This window comes from Branchiostoma lanceolatum, chromosome 8, assembly GCF_035083965.1.
Source record: "Branchiostoma lanceolatum isolate klBraLanc5 chromosome 8, klBraLanc5.hap2, whole genome shotgun sequence".
NCBI classification, from domain to species: Eukaryota; Metazoa; Chordata; class Leptocardii; order Amphioxiformes; family Branchiostomatidae; genus Branchiostoma; species Branchiostoma lanceolatum.
The window spans coordinates 7,767,481-7,787,172 of NC_089729.1; the positions used below are offsets into that span (position 1 = coordinate 7,767,481).

The 19,692-nt window shown below is 41.7% G+C and overlaps 1 protein-coding gene across 2 annotated transcripts; it reads right to left on the reverse strand.

Moving 5' to 3' along the window:
• Nucleotides 1-241: 241 nt before the first annotated feature.
• LOC136441005 (meiosis regulator and mRNA stability factor 1-like) lies at nucleotides 242-19,393 on the reverse strand. Of its 2 annotated transcripts, none has more exons than XM_066437231.1 (28): nucleotides 19,303-19,393; nucleotides 18,048-18,288; nucleotides 17,088-17,685; nucleotides 16,600-16,740; nucleotides 15,984-16,222; nucleotides 15,618-15,735; nucleotides 15,199-15,365; nucleotides 14,801-14,970; nucleotides 14,141-14,303; nucleotides 13,477-13,805; nucleotides 12,997-13,261; nucleotides 12,682-12,777; nucleotides 12,265-12,425; nucleotides 10,752-11,012; nucleotides 10,135-10,427; nucleotides 9,598-9,824; nucleotides 8,983-9,213; nucleotides 8,440-8,485; nucleotides 8,000-8,202; nucleotides 7,278-7,505; nucleotides 6,573-6,704; nucleotides 6,004-6,099; nucleotides 5,358-5,573; nucleotides 5,098-5,158; nucleotides 4,482-4,760; nucleotides 3,939-4,031; nucleotides 3,388-3,540; nucleotides 242-3,020 (listed from the first exon to the last, which is right to left on the reverse strand). In XM_066437231.1, the coding sequence occupies exons 2-28, from the start codon at nucleotides 18,237-18,239 to the stop codon at nucleotides 2,800-2,802; spliced, it is 5,379 nt and encodes a 1,792-aa protein (XP_066293328.1). In that variant the 5' UTR covers nucleotides 18,240-18,288; nucleotides 19,303-19,393; the 3' UTR covers nucleotides 242-2,799. The 2 variants fall into 2 exon arrangements, with proteins under 2 accessions (XP_066293328.1, XP_066293329.1); XM_066437232.1 differs by having other exon boundaries at nucleotides 19,307-19,381.
• Nucleotides 19,394-19,692: the final 299 nt, after the last annotated feature.

A 19,692-nucleotide genomic window follows, 5' to 3' on the forward strand; every position in this document is an offset into this window, starting at 1 on the left:
AGAGATTTCTCAATTAACGGTTTTCTTCGTCTAGACTCTTCTACTGTGAATTTTGATATGAGCAAACTGAGACATGGGAACCTACATGTATTTGAAAGTATGTCAAGATGTGGCTTCTATTAGAATCATACCAGTTAATGTTACACATTAATGGTGTGTAATAGTATCATATATAGTGGTTGTTGGTACGTATGTCCATAATTCACAACAATACTGAAGAAAGAACAAAGACAATTCCAACTTGCAGTTATAGTCTGGAGGCTTTATTGTTATCATGTACTGATGTCATGAGGTTTGTAAGTTACCATGTACTGGTATGGTAAAGATACAATACATCTGAATACTGTCTTGTTAAACATGTTAAATAATGGTGTGAGTAGCTTGTTCTTAAAAAAAATTAGAATAAGATAAATTCAGTGATGTAAGCAGCATCACTTGATGCAATGGTTATTGTGCTGGCTTGTTTCATGATAAGACATTGTTCACAATTGCTCATCCTTATCTTATAATAATGCTGAAAACAATTTTCCTTTGTAGAATAGAACTTAACAGTCAGCATCTTTTGACATGGAAGTATATTCATTTGACTTGTTACTTAACAGCTCTCTTGCATTTTTCATTTATGGGTCTGGCTTGATGCACTCAATTCATTCTTTTTCAGACAAAAATCTCATTTTCATATTGAATTTTCTTTCATGGTTTAACACAAAGGTATACATGGTCTTTTAATCTTGACTGCCAAACATGCATTCTGTTATACTCTTGTAGTATCAACACATAAAAGAACATATTTTTGCTTCAGAACTTGACTGCCTTTGTGTCTCCAGCCACCTTCAACAAAACATGATACTTTCCCAGAAATATAGGCAATGTTTTGCTACTAACATATGCACAAACATAATAAAATGGAAATCTTCTTAACAAATATTTCCTGAACTAAGTAGCAGTGCAGTTAACTGGGACAGCCATCTCTTCCAACCTACTTCAACAAATCCTTACTTCACTTTGCATCACCTTGCCATGAACTTGGTCTTGAGATCCTCCATTTCTCGAGAAATACAACATGAACATGTCCCTTACAGCCCATTCTGACAGTATGTGGGACACAATGGGAGGATAGTGTGTTGGGCGCCCTGTAGACATCAGCCATACTGTGCTGATGTGATATGCCAAAACGTAGGCATGGGGCACTCCCAACAACCAAGCCAAGGCAAGGTGCTCAGTACATCACAAACTCAGGTGGGAAGTGCAACTTGGGACACAAATATAAGACTATGTCCCTGAGGACATATGTAAGGAAAACTCGCTATCCGAGGCAGCAAGGCAAAAGCCCAGCCATACCAGCGAGATAAAATAAACATGTCTCAGCCCAAGTCTACCCTCCCACAAAAATCTGTGACGGCATTTCTATCCATAACTTTCCTAATGATGGCATATACCTCAGTTAACAGCAGGGATTGTAGCAAAATATATCCATATTGCACAGTAGGTGTAGCTTGGCAACTTAAGAGAATTAATCTAATACATAAAATGATACAGCAACATCAACGCAACATAAATAATTGCACTAAATGTAGTTAAAACTGCAACATTGCCTTTCTTGCTAAAATCCACAACTTACATTTTGCATATGACATTGCAATGGAAATATAATGCATAACAGAAGTGCATGTGATGCAGCATCTGTAAATAAAACTGCAACACAGGGAAGGAAGCAACTGGCTGCATGACATAAGATTAATGCAATGGCTAGGCAGAATTGAGCTGTATGAGGAAGACAATGTTCAAGAACTGATTTGCACAACTAAACTTTCATACTACAGTGCTATTTTTTTCTTGTAACATGTGGCAACTTGATGCACAAACCAAGTACCACTAGAGACAGTTCTTACGAATTCAAGACAAGGCATTGGTGCCAAAGGTTCAAAGAAGTATTGCATCAGCTCTTCATGATTTAATTTTTTTCTCGTAGAAAATTTAACAAACAATAGATTGTAAACAGAGATGCTGTTCTGACATTGTTTTAGCTGAGACATCTTATCACAATCACAAAACAGGAAGAAAAACAATAGCAAATCTCTCCACAATACAAGACAACAAAACACAACATAAACTAAAGCCCTACATATGCTTGAGTTGAAAAGCAACCACTTTTTTGTTACTCGAATATTTTTTTCATTCAATCTGATGTGTCAGACCATCTGGGTTTTTCTTTTTCCACTGACTTTGGGTCGAAAACAAAATCTCTTTCATTTCTGAAGAATTGAAGTGCATAAAATCAGGTGTAATTTAAAAGTTCACAAGCCAAAAGAATCCATAGAAAGTAAAGTCAACAGAAAATGGCTGGTAAGTTTTGAGTGGAAATGTCTTTTGTGACTCAAGAATATATGCTCTGAATTAATTGCTTTAGAACTTTTGTGACAACATCTTACCTGAAACAAGAAGACTATTCTTTTATATCTATAGCAGAAACTATTGTATGATCTTCAGTAAATATGAAAGTAAATAGCATCCAATGTCAGCATTCAATTTTACATACATGCTACAAGACTATCACATGTACTCATGCTAAAGAAATATATTCTCTAAACTCACAAAGAAACAGTTAGAAGCATAAAATAACTGAACAATGTTAAGTAGTTTGCAACTATATAGCCCCCAGACTTCTTGTTTTTGTTGCACACGCTGAGAAGCACGGCTATCAGTCCTCATACCGATCCAGTCATCATCCATTCCAAAACCTTCTTCCCTGAAAATCCAGCCCTATTGCTGGATCTCTCTCTCCACCCATTCCTCCTACTACTGTGAGGTCTGCAGCCGTTCCGAGAAGGCTGCTGCCAGCTTCACGCTTCTCCTCACAACACTTCCTCGCGTCAGTCCTCCTTCTTTCCTTCCCTCGCTCCTTTGCTCCTTAGTCTGTCTGCCAGTCTTCTTGACATCTCCAGCTCCTTCCTCCACGTCTTTTCTCGAGTCAGCACGGTCTGCAACAAGCTTTTCTACTTTCTTTACGTCTACATCGCCTGAAAGGTGAAGAAATATGACTGATTGTAAGGCCAATAAATAAGACTTGATATTCAGCACAATATTAATTAAACTGTCACAGCAACATGCATAATGTGTAATCTTCTTTGTAGTCTTTTAACAAGCCCCTCATGGCTTTAACACATTACATGACAACATTCTTTATGAGCTGCGTTTTAGATAAGAACACCAGATTCTAGATCCAGTCTGATATTGGAAATGTTGTTTTTTCGTTATCAGAAATGAAAACACATATACCACTTAAACCTTAGACACTCTTTTCTATTATCCCGTTGCAGTCTTATCACTTCAACAATCATCATAATCTAAGAAATAAATCTTCCAAAGCAGAAGAAAATATTTTACCAGCAGTTGGTGGAGGTGAATCTGTGAAGTTGATCAGATCACTCGTGTCAGCAGAGACCACCGGATCAGGCCAGAGTACAGGGGACGGCAGGGACGGCGGAATGGGCGCACTCAGTAGGTCCACTGGGGACGACGATCGGGCTGCCATCAGGTCTAGGGGGAAATGTGTAAAGCACTTAAAATGTATTGTACGCTACACTCAAAAACCACAACGCAGTTACTGTCACTGATGAAAGACAGCGGATACTGTCCGAAATGTCTGCCTGTTTCCAAATTTTAATAGGTTGTTTGAGTAACTGTTATCTTGCATATCTTATTACCTGGATGTTTCACCTTCATCAATGCAGTTAGTCTGTTGGGCAGTTACTTGCTTAATGTTCCCAACAGAAACTAAGCCAAAATCTGCAAAGCTGGTGTTATGCCACAAAGGATACAGACATACTGCACAATGTGTGAGATAACATGGAAACATAGTAGGTGCTACTTGTACTTTGATGCTTTCCAATGACCTAGCTTTGGTAAAACCATATACATGTGAGCTGAACACCAACCTCTGACTTCCTGACTCTCCCCCGCACCATCATGGCCACTGCTGTCTGTGACACCATCCTTAACTATCAGGTCTGTATCCTCACTGGGATGGCCTGGAGCAATGTAAGTCAGATGGGAGAAAGGAAGGAAAATTTCAATAAGCGGATTCTTAACTAGAAGTCTGGGAGTGTTTCGACTTTCAACCTATACATAGCAGTCTGTATTTGTTAACATCTCATACTTAACAAGACCTACCAACGAACGAAATATCATTACAATCCATGCAGAGATTCTTCAGTTATGCTGACTAGAAATATCCGAAAAAACAAACAAACAAACAAACAAACAAACAGACAAATAGACACATCTAAAACAATACCTAACTATTTTTCATGGAGGTAATAAAGGAAAGGTATTGCTGGTTTGAAGGTTCAATATACACTGAAGATATCAATTGACTGCATTGGAGGAGCAATGAAATGACGAATCAGACTTTTTTTAATTCAAAGGTGTTATTAGATTGTAGCACGTTTAGCAACTTTTCAAACTGGTCTTCTTCCCACCTTGTTCAGTCTCTTGCGCCCCAGCACTAGACACACCACTGGAAGAGCGGGTGTCATCAGCATTCGGGCACTCAGCAACACCAACAGCGGGCATCTCTGTACCTCCTGGCAGGCACTCGGGAGAGTGTGTGCCGGGCAGCCCTTGTTCTATCCCATTTAAACAGCTGGGAGAGCCACGATTGGATGAATCCCTGCTGCTGCTGTCCACGCTGGATGGTGATGAGGTGCCTGAACTGCTCCCTCTTACTCCTGGACCATGATGGTAACTTTGAGCTCCAGCTTTGTTTACAATAACAATAAAAAACACTGTCACAGAGTGTAATCCATCCTCTATCTTTTAGTTATGATCTAAGTTTATGACCTCCATACAAGTTTTAAGTACTTTCAGTGTTTAATTACCAGCCTAGTCTTGTCTTTAAGCACCAGCAAATACCTTGAACTAATTAGGTATACATGTACATGGGTAAGTCCAATCAAAAGAACAAAAACACTATTCTTGTAATGCAAAGCAATTCAAATACTCAAATGAACAATAAGCCATTCAAATATCTAAACGAACAAAGAAAAAACATTCAATACAAAAGAAACATTCTTACACAACCACACTGTCACCTACCTCTCATATCATGCCTCAGCACTACCACCTTTCTGTTACCTCGACCTTTGACATTCACAACCTGTATACGGATAAAAACAATATGCAAATCTAACATCGTACTTTCAAAAAATTGATATAGACTATTAGTAGCGTCACTGAATAAAAAGGGTGCAAAGAACAAGCACTACACAAAGAATGCTTTTAGATATACTTTCAAACAAACGATAGAAAAGATGTGCCATTCATTCAACAAATTCAATCCCTTATTTGAACCCCACCTGTGGTATGGCTGCCAGCAGTGCAGGGATGTTGTAGAAACCAAACTGCTGTGGCCTGCATGGTCGTTTGAAGTGTTCCTGAAAGGCGTTGGTGAAGGTTGCCAGGGGGACGCTACAGTGGCGGGCCAGCAGCATGGCCCTGATGTCACGTGCAAAGTGGTACAGTGGCGTCAGCACAACCTCACACTCACAGTCCTCACTGCCTTCATTCTTAAGCTACAGAGGGAACAGAAACATTTAAAAGTGTTTTTATCAATATGTCATAATCAATGTCAACAAGACGTTGAGTCAGGGGGGGAATTTCTACTGTTAGCAATCGAATAAAGTAGAGTGGATTTATTCCTCAAACTAACAACATTTTTTGCACCGCAGCCATCCCTCAGTAAGACATCTGGGAGCGCATAGTTGCCATCTAGAACTTTTATTCAGCCTGTCACTAATAATGTCTACTGTTGGGAAACGAATGTTAGATTCCAATTCATGAATAAATTGTATGCAAATGAGCAGGTAACAAGTGACAATTCAGTCAGCAATATTTTTCCAAAAGTTAGAAATTACTTTCAATATTCTTTGGTATTCCAGTCTATGCATTTTTCTCAAAGAAGTACTGAACGGTACAGCAGTGCCCCCTGGCAGCTCCTCCTACCTGTGCAGTTTGGTGCATGGCCTTCAGTAGATCAGCCAGACACTGATACCCATACTCCCTTGGGTCACACGGATACCGGTAGCGCTGGACAAATGCCTAGACGAAGGTGAAACGATAGAAACGATTAGTTCACATCTAACAAACCATAGATCAAAAGTTAAGACCAATGTTCATGATGTAGAATCTTGTATCTCACTATGTACCAGTTATCTTCCTCATTGTTGAGGCAGACTTTTGGTACAAAATCAAGTTTTAATCTAGTACTGTCAGCTGCATTCTATTTTGTCCTACTTTAAAAAAATATAAACATTTGTGGATATGCAACATGAACAAATGTCATTCAATAGATTCCTTCACTCCAATGCTAAGAGTCTGTCCCCCCACCTGACTGTTGGTACAAAATTAAGTTTTTTAATCTACATGTGTAGTCCTATTGCTGCATTCTATTTTGTCCTTTCTTCAAAAAATATCTTAAACGATTTCAAACTTTTATTGATATGCAACATATCATGAACAAATGCCATTCATTAAAATCCTTCACTCCGACACTAAGAGTCCGTCCCCCCCACCTGTGAGAAGTCCTTGAGTGGTACAGTCCCCTGGGCTGTGTCCATCAGCAGGGCCAGGACCAGCTGGGACATGTGCTTCAGGTGTCTGCGGTCGATCAGCACCACCTGGGCACCACGCACTCCGGCTTCCACCTGAGAACAAAAGGGTGCAAACATCTGTGTATCAGCACTGTAAGTTTTGAGATATTTCCTACATTCGTCAAGAAATACCCATCTACATGTATTTCGAGTGCAGAATTTTCTTATATAAATCTGGCCAGACCAAATGCCACCTTATCAAAAGTAAGTAATGTACAAAAGGTTTCATAAAACAAATCTATTCGTTTAATACCAACAAATTCAAATTGATAGACATGGAGCATCTAAAAACTCTGCACAAGTAAAAATCATGATACTGTAATTCTTGATTTGTTAACTGTAACTTAATTTTAGCTGATTTAACGGTCACTAGTCAACAGCTAAAATTTCATCATCGCTAATATTTGATCAATAATTCTTGAAACAGTAATGTTTGTTCCCACCGTTAAAATTAAGTGCCGTGACCTTCTCCATTTTGCCCCAACCGCTATGTTTTCGTGCCGCTATATTAAAGTGATTTACAGTAGTTGACTGTATTCTGTTGAACCTGTCACTGCTTCAGATAATATGGTTCCCAGCAAAAGACATTGATACAAGAGCTTGTGTATATGTGACATCACTACTTACCCTGACAACATGTGTGACTTTCTCCAGAAGTTGTCTGACGGAGCTAGCGTCATAGTCCTGTAGCCTTAACGTGTAGCCGTACATGTGTGCGTACGTAGGGATGAGCATCCCAAGCTGCAGTCTCTGGTCCTTCTGGGCCCGCAGCAGTTTCACTAACTGATAACTCAAGACCTTGATTCTCTCTCCTTCTGCAAGAACCAAGCTTCTCTCTTCCCCACCCTCAAGCACCTGAAACAATCAAGTATGGAAATTTAACCTTGCTCACGATTTATAAACCAGTACACAGCTATCTCTTCCAATGACATTTCCTTTAAATTGTCATCAAGGCTCGAAATTCATTTTGGGGAATAGGTGCACTGGTGTATGCACAAAGAGAATTTTGGGTGCACAACACATAAGATTAAGTAGAATGTCAGCATAATTACCAACCCTGTTGCCTCTCTAAGAAATTGAATCTGTAATTTTAGAGCTCACTAGTTGGTGACCCTCAGTTCAGTACCAAGGAGAGTGCTGTCACAGGCATGTAATAGTTTGTGATAATCAGTTCAATGCCAAGGAGTGATCCTGTCACAGACATGATGTGATAGTTGTGATAATAAGTTCACAAGGAGAGGTCCTGTCACAGGCTATGAGACTACCTTTATCTTTCTAAGATTATCTTACAACCAACTGACATTGTCCATACTTAAAACAAAACCCTTGCCCTAAGTGTGATTGCATACCTGTACCACCTGTGGCACTGCCTCAAACAGATCAATGAGCTTGCTGAAGCCGTAGTCTGACAGGCGGCACTGCCGGCTGAAGTGGTGGTGGTAGGCAGGGATGAACTTGTTGAAGGGCATGCGGCAGTGGGGCTGGCGACGTAGCAGCTCCACCACCTCCCTGGCAAACCGCTTGGTACGTTCCACTTCCTCTGGGGTTTGTTCTGTAAGGAAGAGTTCATTGTTAGAAATGGGGGATGGCTGAGTGCTAACTTAAAAATCCCTATTCCAGGATACAAAAAGATACAAAAATCTACTTAGTAGCTTACAAAATGTTAACTTTATCAAGAGGAGTCTCCATTTTCCTACACCCTGCTCAGTTTATTTCACTGCTACTGAAGACATGTTCTGAACAAATACATCTATGCTACACATGTCTTTATTGTATGATAGTTACTGACCTCTCCTGGGTAGTGATATGACAGTGTTGTCCTCTGTGTTGTTTATCTGTCGAAAGAGAATATAAATATGGATGATTCAGCAAACCAACAAAGCTGAATGTATTTCTAAACAAGTGTCCCAACCAGAAATGCCTATTGAAAGATTAACTGTTATGTTCAAACTTTTTTATTTTCATTTCATCTTGTACATTGATCTAGTCTGATAGTACATGTACATTGTATGTTAGGCCAAGAAAGCATGTAATGAAACAATACATTCTTACAGGACTACACTATCATTTATTGTATACAAGGTGATTGTCTGCAATTTTGTTGGTCAGCTGTTACCGGCTAGAGCTGCCTAGCTATTGGCTGACCCAGTGTTATGATTTGATTTCATTTTCAATAAATTCAAATACAGTTTCAATAAAGAGATGTCTGCCAGCTGAAGGACCTGTGCCCTTGGCAGTGACATTGGAGCAGAGCTGATCCATCTTCTTGAACACCTAAGTCGGGGTCAGTCACCAGGGATATCCCATGTACTGCCAACAGACAAGTGCCTACCTCCACAGTGTTTTCTGGCAGCTCACAGAGCAGATCCTGGACCTCACACACCCCGTAGTCCCTGACGTCCCACTCCTTCTCGTGGCAGCTGTGGAACGCCGTGGGAAACTCTGTTTCCGTCACCTCCTTGTTGGGCAGGGACTTGAGCAGACGCAGAATGTCCTGGGTGAAGCGCTTGACTTGAGCGCGGTGGGTCAACGTCAGAACTCGTGCTGAGCCGTAGCCAAGGACCTATGAACAGAGCAAAAAAATGTTGAGATATATAGAACAACATAAGAGGGAATTGATGTTACAATTTCATACCTTGGAAGGCCAAACACTGTAATCTGTCTGATCTACTTATTCTACTGCAAAGTTTTTATGAAAGAAGTGCTCAGCTTTCTTCTTGTTTTCCAACCATCCAATTGTGTTCAGAGCCCACAAAATAACAAGGAATCTAAAGACATGTACAATCATATCACAAATGTAACAGTTTTGGTCCTAAAAACATGTGGAACATAAGGGCTTGGCTAGTTTATCAGTTGTTTCCCAACATTTTAAAAGGTAACATTCAGAAACTGTGGAATAGTTACTTCTGTAATGTTATCTAAATGTAAAAGGTAAGCTATAAATTACCTGGAGCACATGTGGAACAGCTTCGAACAGCTCGACCAGCTTGGTGAAGCCGTAGTCTGCCACTTTGCACTGCCGGCCGAAGTGGTGGTGGTACGTGGGGATGAAACGTGAGAAGGGCAGTCGGCAGCACGACACGCCCTTCAGGAGATCCACCACGTCACGACTGAACTGAATAAGCTGAGGGGAGGCCGCTGGGCTGGGGGGACGCAACTTCGGCCAACACATATCTGGGACAGGAAACAGATCATCATAGTTCTATAGTGAATACATCTGACTAATGTGTTCAGCATCAATGACATATTCCTCACAAATTAGGGCTTCTCGGTGAGACCTACAAGGCCCGAGGTACAGTGAACTCCTCGTCTAATTTGTCAGCCAAAAAATGTGACAGGAACAACCGGAGAGGGAAGAATTCTAACTACAAACTAAATGGTAACAACTGTCATATTGCATTTTGAAAAATATTTTACTAACAGATATTTGCTCCGATCTTAAAAGGAAAGGAGAAAGGTGCATTCTACAGCAGTTTTAACATACCAGCCAGAGGCAGAGGAGGCCTGTTCTGAGCCCACTTGACAGTCTTGTTGCCACTCTGGCTGGGAGAGATGTTCACTCCCGGCACACAGCTGATCAGGTGCTCCACCGGCACCCCCCTCCCACTCTCGTCCACGGGCAGGGTGCCGATCTCACTGTTGTAGCAGGTCTGGAAGCTCAGAAGTGGCAGCCTGCCATCGTGTGTCTGCAGCAGGGTGTGGACCTGGGCAGCAAACGCCTTCAGGGACAGGATGATGTCAGGCAACATGCAGTTTTCGTGGTCCACCTCCCGGGTACTGGAGACACAGTATAAGTTGGTCAGAGCTTTGTAACATACAAATGTAATTCGTAATGTAACTAATACTGCCTAAGCAGAAATGCCAGCACATATGGATAAAAAAATATGTGTTTAAAAAAACCTTTGAGCCATGCCATTCCTGTTTGTGTACTATGAGAACTCTGGTATCTACATGTTGTATTGGGGGTCACGTGGGAACACATGTACAATGTGTATGTAATTACCAGGGAAACAGGGCTTCCTTTGGGCATCCTGTTGCAAAAGGAAGGCATCTAGTTTCTTTTTTTCCCTGCTAGCTAGTAGTCTGCTCAGTGTGTCATACCTTAGGAAGGCCTGTGTACAGTGTATCTTGCAGAAGGGATCCTCTTCCTCCTCCTCCTCCACCACCACAGGACTGCCGCTGGACAGGGTGGTGGCTGTGGCGGAGCTGCTGGTAGCTGGGGAGGGGGTGAGTCGGGGGTGGCTGCCATGGTACAGGGGGAGACAGTTGAGGCACACCACCCGCCCTGCCGAACCCTGGTCCTTCACCTGCACCACGTCAGTCAGCTTGTGCAGATCTGACAGGTGGACCTGCCTGTTGTACCTGCAATGTAAGATAGGGGGCGTAGTGGTCAGGCTCAATACAACAGCTTGCACATCACACTTAGCCCTTCTCCCTGCTGCCTAACTCTGTAACCAATAGGAAACTGGGTGCTAAACGGCTACATCAGAGTGCTCACAGTTAATTCACCATGAGCATTCACCTTGAGTCCAGCCAAGCCAATCGGTACCTATCTAGGTCTGAGTAAAATATCAGTTTCTTGAGTTTGCAAATGGCTTCTTGATAGAAACAAGAGTTCCGCGACCTCATATCTCCATGAACTATTCTGTTTATGCAAATGACTTATACTTTTACATAATATATACTTGGTCATAAACACCTTTATCCAACTTAGGCATGATGCAATATTGTCAGTCCTATCATTTTCCACTTGGATGAATTATGGCACTTTTGCATTAATTATGCAAATTATGAATTTATTTGCATAATTGGTATCTGCTGATGCTCCACTTGCCATAAACTACATATGTTACATGTATTTGAGTCTTCTAATGGAAAACACTGCAAATATAGATTTTCCTCATTAGTTATGCAAATTAAGTGTCAATTAGCATAATTTGCACATCACTGTGTACATCTCGGTCTAAGCTACCTGCATACTAAATATCATGGAAACCCGTCGTCCCTTTGTTCAGTTATTCTCCCTAGATTTTCACAATAACGCCACTGCAGTTCCAGAGCAAGCTGCTAAGGGGCCCAAACCTACACCACTTCTTTATTACATCACAAGCTATCTGCCACCCAAAAATCAAGACCACAGCACGTCCAGGTCAAAAGATACAAAAACTTAAGTTCTGCTGCAGTACCAAGGTCACATACCAGGGGGCCCAAAATCTACCTTGAATGTCGGCTTCACAACACCTACCCACATACCAAATATCATTGTAATCCATCCAGAGGTTCTGGAGTTATGCTGTCGACAGTAGTGCGGAAACACATACACACAGACACACAGACACACACACAGACAGACACACCCAAAACTATATCTCCATTTTTCATGGAGATAATAACTACATTTAAGCCTTACATGACTTTCCTTCTGAGATAGCCTTTTAGACAGTTCTATAAGTAATGTCTATCACATGTAGTAGTGCTTAGAGTTTTTGCTTTGAATGCACACACCAGCTAGAAAACATATTGCGCACGATAATCTTAAAGACAAGATTGAACAATCAGGTATGACTCTGGTTTAACAATGGCACTGAACACAGACAAAATCTTTCCCTCTCACCTCTTCTCGTAGATCTCAGAAAACTTGAAGAGCGGCAGACAGCCTCCAGGGGCCTCGTTCAGGATGGTTGTAACCTCTGACCTCAAGTACTGCAGGGCAGGTGACCTTCGACCTCCCAGCATCACATGTATTCTCTTGCTCCCAACTTTACGTCTATGTACCTGGGAAAGCAGCAAATCAATGTTGATTTTCAGATGCCTTTCCAATGTAGATTGTACTGCTTGAAGTTTTTATTCAGACTTCAGTTTCTACATTGGGCACTATATCAACATATCTTCCTGCTTTGCTGTACCTGCCATCATAAAGAAATCTCGTTCATAAAGGAAGCACCTAACAGAAAGGCTATTTTCTGTTATTGTCCACATGTTAGAGGCAATAGTTTCTCTTCAACTGTTAACATTGTTTCTTAAAGTGTACCTGGGAAATGGCAAGTGTGGCATCGGCCATCTTGGGGACCTTGACCATGGCTTTCCAAATTCCTTCATGCGGAGCCAGCAAATCCAGCTTTAGCACCTTCAACATAAAACGAATGTTAATGACATGTTATTCATGCCGGTGCAGCTGACTTGTCTACTGCAGAATGCATTAGGGAAGATAAACGATGAAAGATAACTTTGACACTTACCGAATTACACAACAAAAACGCATTGTTGTCAACATTTTGAATTGAAAACACTAACCGAGATATCCTTCTATGGATAAGTAAAAAAAAAAACATGTTGCCATACATACCTTACAATGTTCCCTGAAGATAGACAGTAATGTCTGCCTCATCTCCTGGTGACCTAGGATGGGGTCAAGGTTCCTCACCTCCAGGTCAACCCCTTGGGGGTAGAAGATCTCAGTGAAAGGGTGTGATTGGGGTTGTGGGGATGCGGTTGATCTTGGCAGGGGTGCATTGTACAGCATGGGGTAGACTGGAGAGGCACTGCGGGGCCTTGGTGGAAGGGGCAGTGGCAGGTCCTGAGTCCTATGATCAAATCTTGGACCAACAGACCTGGAAAGATGCAAACTTCCACTGTCATGTTGCTTCTAATGTAATAATGAAACAACATTTCCTCAGCATTTCTCAATGGCTCAGTATTTGGTTAAGAATTTATTCCAAATGCAAACATAACTTACATGTAGCTAGTTGACACAAACTTTATGCTCAAGGCAGAAAAGCTACCAAAGCCGGCTATTTTTCAAGATTTAAAAAAAAACTCTGCTGACCTCCTAAACCTGGCATTCCTGTTGAAGTGTGATGTCACATCCTGTCTGGGCCTGAAATATTCCAGGCCTCTGTCCTGCATCCATGATGGCAGCACGTCCGTGTATGTCCCGTTCCCCGCTGGCTCTCCACTGCCACCTTCCTTCCTGCCTACACTCCTCTGATCACCTTCAGAGTGGTTCAGTCTTTCCATTCCTGCTGGTCTGTCATGGCTGTGTCTTGTATCAGGCGGTTGTGGATGTCTTGGGAGTTGTTTTAAGAAGCTAGGTGTCTGGCTATACTTATCAGGGTCGCTTGTTGTTGAATGCTCAGAATCACTCCTGCTTTCCGTCTGTAGTCATACAAAGTTGCATGTGTCAGCACACTTTTTAATATCTATTTCATCTTGAGGCAAATGGGTTGCCCCTTCAACTAGTAAAAATTAACTTCAAAGAGGCTCCCTTATATACGGAACAAGACATACCCTGAAATTACAATTCAATTTTGATCCAGAACAGATATGTTACATTCAGGGTGGTGGCAACAACCTTGGACGATATTCAGTCTCATAACAAATAACGGTCTCATAAATCATATACAATGTGAAGAAAAAAAGCAATGAAAAGTAAAACTTAAGAACTGTCAACGAAAGATTGAAATGCCTGGAGGTAGGGCTCCTACTACTACCTTTTCGATTTTGCCCATAGGTGGAGATGGTTCATTCCCTCTACTGTTGCTTCTATGGCGTTGTCTACGTGTGGGGGACTTGTTCTCTTCTTTCTGTTTGGATGCGAGCGCTACTGTAATCTTACTGCCGAAGACATCCTCCTTCTCCATCCTCTTCTTAGCCCTTAAGACAGAAGAAAAACATGTACATCATATATATATAATTATCAACTGAATGTTTTATTTTCTTTGCCAAACATCAAACTGTTTTTTGTAGGCTTTTCAAAACACTTCAAGCAACAGTCAACTTCTCCATACTCTTCTTAGCTCGAAAATCATGTGTATCATTATCAACTGTACAATATTTCAATTCCTTCAAGAAAAATGTTTTCTTAGATTTTTCAAAAGACTTTAAACAAAGGTCTAGGTTTCCACTCTTCTTCACAAAGATCAGTGCTATGACCATCATATTGTATACTGTAAATGTTGAAATGTTTGCAGAAGTTCTATTTTCTTCGAGGTGACCTCTCTTATGTAAAGTCATGACACAGCAAATATCCCTTTTCAATGTATCACTACTGTACTACAGAATTGTTTCAACCTTGAACTAAAAACACCACAAAAACCTCCTTTCTCCTTCTATCGCAAAGTTAATGTCATTGTGAAACAAATCTACAGTACCTGTTGGCACTCTCAGTGGTTGGGAAGCGTATGAGCGCTGATGTCCCGGACACGTGAAGGACCCGCCCGCCACAGTTGTCCGACAGCTGCTTCAGCCGGTTGCGAATCTGGTTGCTGTCTCGACCAATGGGCAAGTGGCTGACCAGCAGGTCTGTTAGCTCCATGGCTGCCTGTTGAAGGCAATACAGAGTTACTTTCAAGTGTCCAGAGAAACACTTTATTTTCCTTGAAGGAGCCATGCTGTTTTGTAATGTTTGTTTGTTGAGTGACTCTAAATGAGCTTTGTTTTGTGGTGAATTAAAGAAAAGAAACATTTTCTGCAATTACCCAGCGGGTGTATAACAGAAATTCAGAATAGACGCAAATCAAGACAATGTTACGATTCGCTGCCTGTTTACCTTGCTGGGTGATCTGAAAGGGAGATCTCGGACAAAGTCGTCGTAGCTGACGGCATGGTGTGCGTGGTGCAGCAGCGCCTCCTGTGCGTGCCGCGTGTGTAGCAGGATGATGCGGAACTTGTGACGGTGTCGGAGGTCTGACAACTCAGAGGCGAAATTTACATCTCCTATTTAACAAAAACAACATGCCTTACAAAACAAGTAGATATTGCCGATAATACTTCCTAAAAAAAAAGTATATACTTCAAGTATAGGTGAGTCATTATAATTACAAGTGAAAAGTGTAAAAAGATTGAACTAATCATTGCTATATTCTTTGCTAAAATACCCAAAATGAAAAGACAGTCTGACAGCAATTGGCTATAATTTTTTAAGTGCCATCTTGTTTGCATCATCTTGCGGTACCTGTGCTAACTTACCTGAAACCAGTACAACAGTGGCAGGCTTGGTGTAGGTGTCTGCAAATCTGCGAATGCTCTGTCTTAACTTGTCATCTGCTGCATTCTTGGCTGTGGCATTGATATGTACAACTGTCACCTGCAGTAAGAAAGATATACAATGAACATGTTGCCACTTCCTGGGACTTAACATATTTTTTGTAAAAAAGTGTAAAACACTATTAAGACAAATAGCACTAACAGCTTAGTGACAGCCAAGGTGAATACAGAGAAGGTTACAGTCAACAGGTCAATTTCTGAATGTTGTTGTCAACAGGACTAAGCTAAGCTTGTCAATAGGTTGCACACAAGCAATACATGTAGGTTCAAAGGAAAAGAGTTCCTGACCTGTGCATTGTTTAACTCCTGTATGACCTCCCTGCTCTCCTTACTTATGTCACACACACACATAAACTCTGCCTCCTTGTGTCCAGCGAAGAACTGTGTGCGGATCTTTTGCACGATGCCCATGGCTGTCTTCCCACTGGGTACCTGGCAGTTCTCAATGTCCCAGAACACTCCGATGGGAGGCAGGGTGTCAGGCTGGGAGCCGGAGGACGCTGAATCGGGCAGCTGGGCAACTTGATCTGCAAGGTGAAAATAAAAGGATTCTGAAAACAATACTGATACCTTCCCATAGACTCTTATAATGTTATGTTTTCTTAAGTCCAGTCAAACAATTTTTATTTCCCCAACCTTAAGACAAAAGCACGTATTCAGATATATTTCTTAGTACATGTAGTTACTAATTATGTTTTACAAGACACACTTACAATACAATTGTGTGCATAAAAATGGCATGCATCCTTGACCGTTTGGTACTTCTCTATGTATAGCTTGAATAGCTATCAACTTTGCCTAACAAAAGTTGAACCAGCCCTACCTTCACTGATCATGATGTAATACCTTTGACGAAAATATGAACCTCATTACCAAAAATGTACTGTGGCATCCATTGCCTTACCTGATGGTAGTTGACTGTGGACAGGTGGAGTTCTAGAGACAGTGGAATTTTCTGAGCTACATTCTAGGCTAGATGTCTGCTTTCCAAAATGAGGCATGGGAGGCTGGACAAAAGGGAGCGTTCCTCTCACACCATCTGAACCTAGGTGATTTAATTAGAAAAAGGTATCAACATAGTTTAAAGTATTGAAGAACTTATTCTATATTAATTCAAACTATTTGAAAGGAAAGTATTAGCAAAAGAATACTGAAGATGGAAGAACAGTGTCAAACAAAAAAGAAGTTGGTTCATTTTCCTTTGAAACCATATTATGTAACCTGTCTTAATCATCTAATTTAAGTCCGAGGAATGAGAAGAGGTTTGAGTGCCGCTTGACATTACTTTTTTTTGGCTGAACTGCCATTTTCACCTTGATTATTCTAATTTCTTTGTACTGTACTTGAAGATCAGTGCACTACATATAAAACTTTGTAGCAAAACCAACAAACCTGTGCTGCCCCCTGAGGTGGTGTAATTGTGGTGCAAACACCGAGAGGGGCTCTGGTGTTGGTTTCTCGGCCTACGTTGCGGCGACGTCTGGAGGTGTGAAGCAGTCGTGGATCGCTGTAGAACTTGTAGCAGTTGCTCCTGAACAGACGAGACTGCCGCTGCCGGAGAAGCTGCGCAGTGAGCACACGGCGTGCTGCCAAGGTTGTGAAGCCATGCCAAGCCTTCCTGCCCTGGTACATGGGGCAAGTAGCTATGACTGGGACTTCCCACATGGAAAGCTGGGTCTGTGTGGACTAAGCTGGGGTGTGGGTGATATGGAATGTTTGGAGGAGCGGTCGGCACTGGTAGACTAGGCTGGTAGTGGGATGTTGGAGGATAAGTCGGGTGGGAGTGGGGACACCTCTGCCCAAGTGCAGCACAGGGGTAATCCAAGCTAGCAGAGCACAAAGAGCAAGGAACGGCATTGCTGGGGAGACTGGGGCCTGGGTGTTGCTGGGTCATCTCGTGCCAGGGGGAGGGGGGCAGGGGATAGCGGGAGCTACCAAAGTGGACAGGAGGGGACAGGGTACTGCAACCAGTGCAGCAGCTTGTATTGCACTGCGGAGAGACAGGAAACTCAGTCAATGTCAGATACATTCATAACATAGCCACACTCATTTAGACATATCAATTTATATAGACAGGGTGCTCATATTGACTCACTCACTGCAAATATACATGGTATGTCCTTGAATGACTGTGTTCCATTGATACTTGAAAGACAGACCATAAATTCATTGTGTTGCTTGATTAACTTGATGTTCAGGAAAAGTCTTTTTGTCCCACTCCTAAATTTCTTGTCCTCTTCTTTTGTTTCTCATGCTACTAGTGTAACTGAACTGCCCCTAAGCCATTTTTGATGGCCCTTGCCATCTCATACTTATGACACAGCTCGAGTGACGAGTGACCCTCTTCCCTACCTGTGCACAGCCAGACAGATGCTGCAGTGAGATGTGAGTAAGGACTGCCTCCTTGTCCAGGAAGCAGGCATCACAGCTGGGGAAGATGCACTTGTACACCACAGGAAGGTCGGCGGCGGCGGTGGTGGTGGCAGCACCAGGGGCAGAGGTGTGGGAGGGGCCCTCGCTACTCCGCAGGGGGGTCTTGCTCATCACTGGTGGAACACACTCATACTACCCACCCTTTGACATTCCTAGGGCACTGAGGGGAGGAATAACACTCTCATGTTTCATAGAACTTCAGTATGGTAACATTTCAATTGACAGTGAAATAAGTCTGCATGGCAATAACATATTATAAATAAGTCGGTTCATGGTTTAAACCACTTATGCACAGTGTGGTGCATTGTGGATAATATATCAATGTTGAAAGCACCTGAGACAAACAGAACATGTCTGGACACATATCTAAGTCTAAAGCCTGGTCCAGGTAAAACTGTCTACAAGTACAAGTTAGGGGCCTTTATCTTTGACCTCACACATATGCAGTTTAAACTGTGAACTTGCTTATAAACAGATCTGTGCATGAGAAAATAGGTATATCACCAACTGGCCAAGCTAACAATTCTTTATAAAGTCTTCGTCTGAGAAAATCTGGGCTGCTTGTTCATATCTTATAACGCCAAACGTATTACGTTTGAAGTGGATATGCTTGTTTGTTATTGTTATGAAATATCTATTTCTGACCAAAGATAGGCATTCCGGGTAAAGTCCGGGTCATTTTTCTACGAGTTGAATGTCTTAACATTGAAAGTAAAGTCTTTAAACCTCCAACGAGAGGCAAGAAAGACCAGATTTTGAGAAGGAAAACATTGGCTGAACATTGCATAAAAACAGCGGGAGCTTGTGTAACAAATCTCACTCTGGGGAGTTCGCGTTTGAAGTCGCTTGTGTAATGCACGAATTTCGATTCAAATGGCTTTAGAGTCATTTTTCTCAGATGTGCAGATGTTATGGGGTATGCTCTGTATTATTAAGACAGAAGGCGTTGAGTAGGAAGGTCTAAAAGAAGACTTCAAACGTTTATCTGGGGTGACCCGTTATCAAAGAATGTCTGACGAGCAGCACGTTCTGTCTGTCTCCCGTTACAACCCGCCATAACTTACTAAAATTAAACCGTAAACAAAGCACACAATTTAGCTTAACCCTCCCCATTACATTATAAAACTAGTACAGAGGATGCAGTAGAATTCCTGAAGGTGTCAATGTTTCTTACCTACAAAATAAATGGGAAAATGCTGCACTCTCCCCTAGTCCATCGTACGCTGCTGCAGGCGCGGGGACAGCAATGCTACTGCCGCAAAACGGCACAACTATTTTGGCTGTTCCATTTACTGGCACCTCCTTCAAAAAATAATATTTTATTCCCTCCATCGGAAACATGATAATCAGCCAGTAATTTATAATACACGCAAGATTTTTTTTTAAATATCTTTATTTGAAATTTTGGAAATTGTATAACCATGCAGACTTTAAAAGGAAGTTCTATATGAAATGCAATCATAAAGTGTGGGAATGACCTCCTTCTTTCAATAGCAAATTATTCAATCTCACAGGATATCCTGGTAGCCACGTTATTCAGCCACAGCTTTTGTCGCCGTCAGAG

Bases quoted from the DNA above. Each gene is read 5' to 3' on its own strand.
- LOC136441005 (XM_066437231.1), bottom strand. From the start codon at position 18,239: ATGAGCAAGACCCCCCTGCGGAGTAGCGAGGGCCCCTCCCACACCTCT. The intron at 13,806-14,140 runs GTAGTAGTAGGA...GTATGACTACAG, and splicing joins CTATGGGCAAAATCGAAAAG to ACGGAAAGCAGGAGTGATTC. The intron at 6,705-7,277 runs GTAAGTAGTGAT...TTTTGTTCTCAG, and splicing joins AAGTCACACATGTTGTCAGG to GTGGAAGCCGGAGTGCGTGG.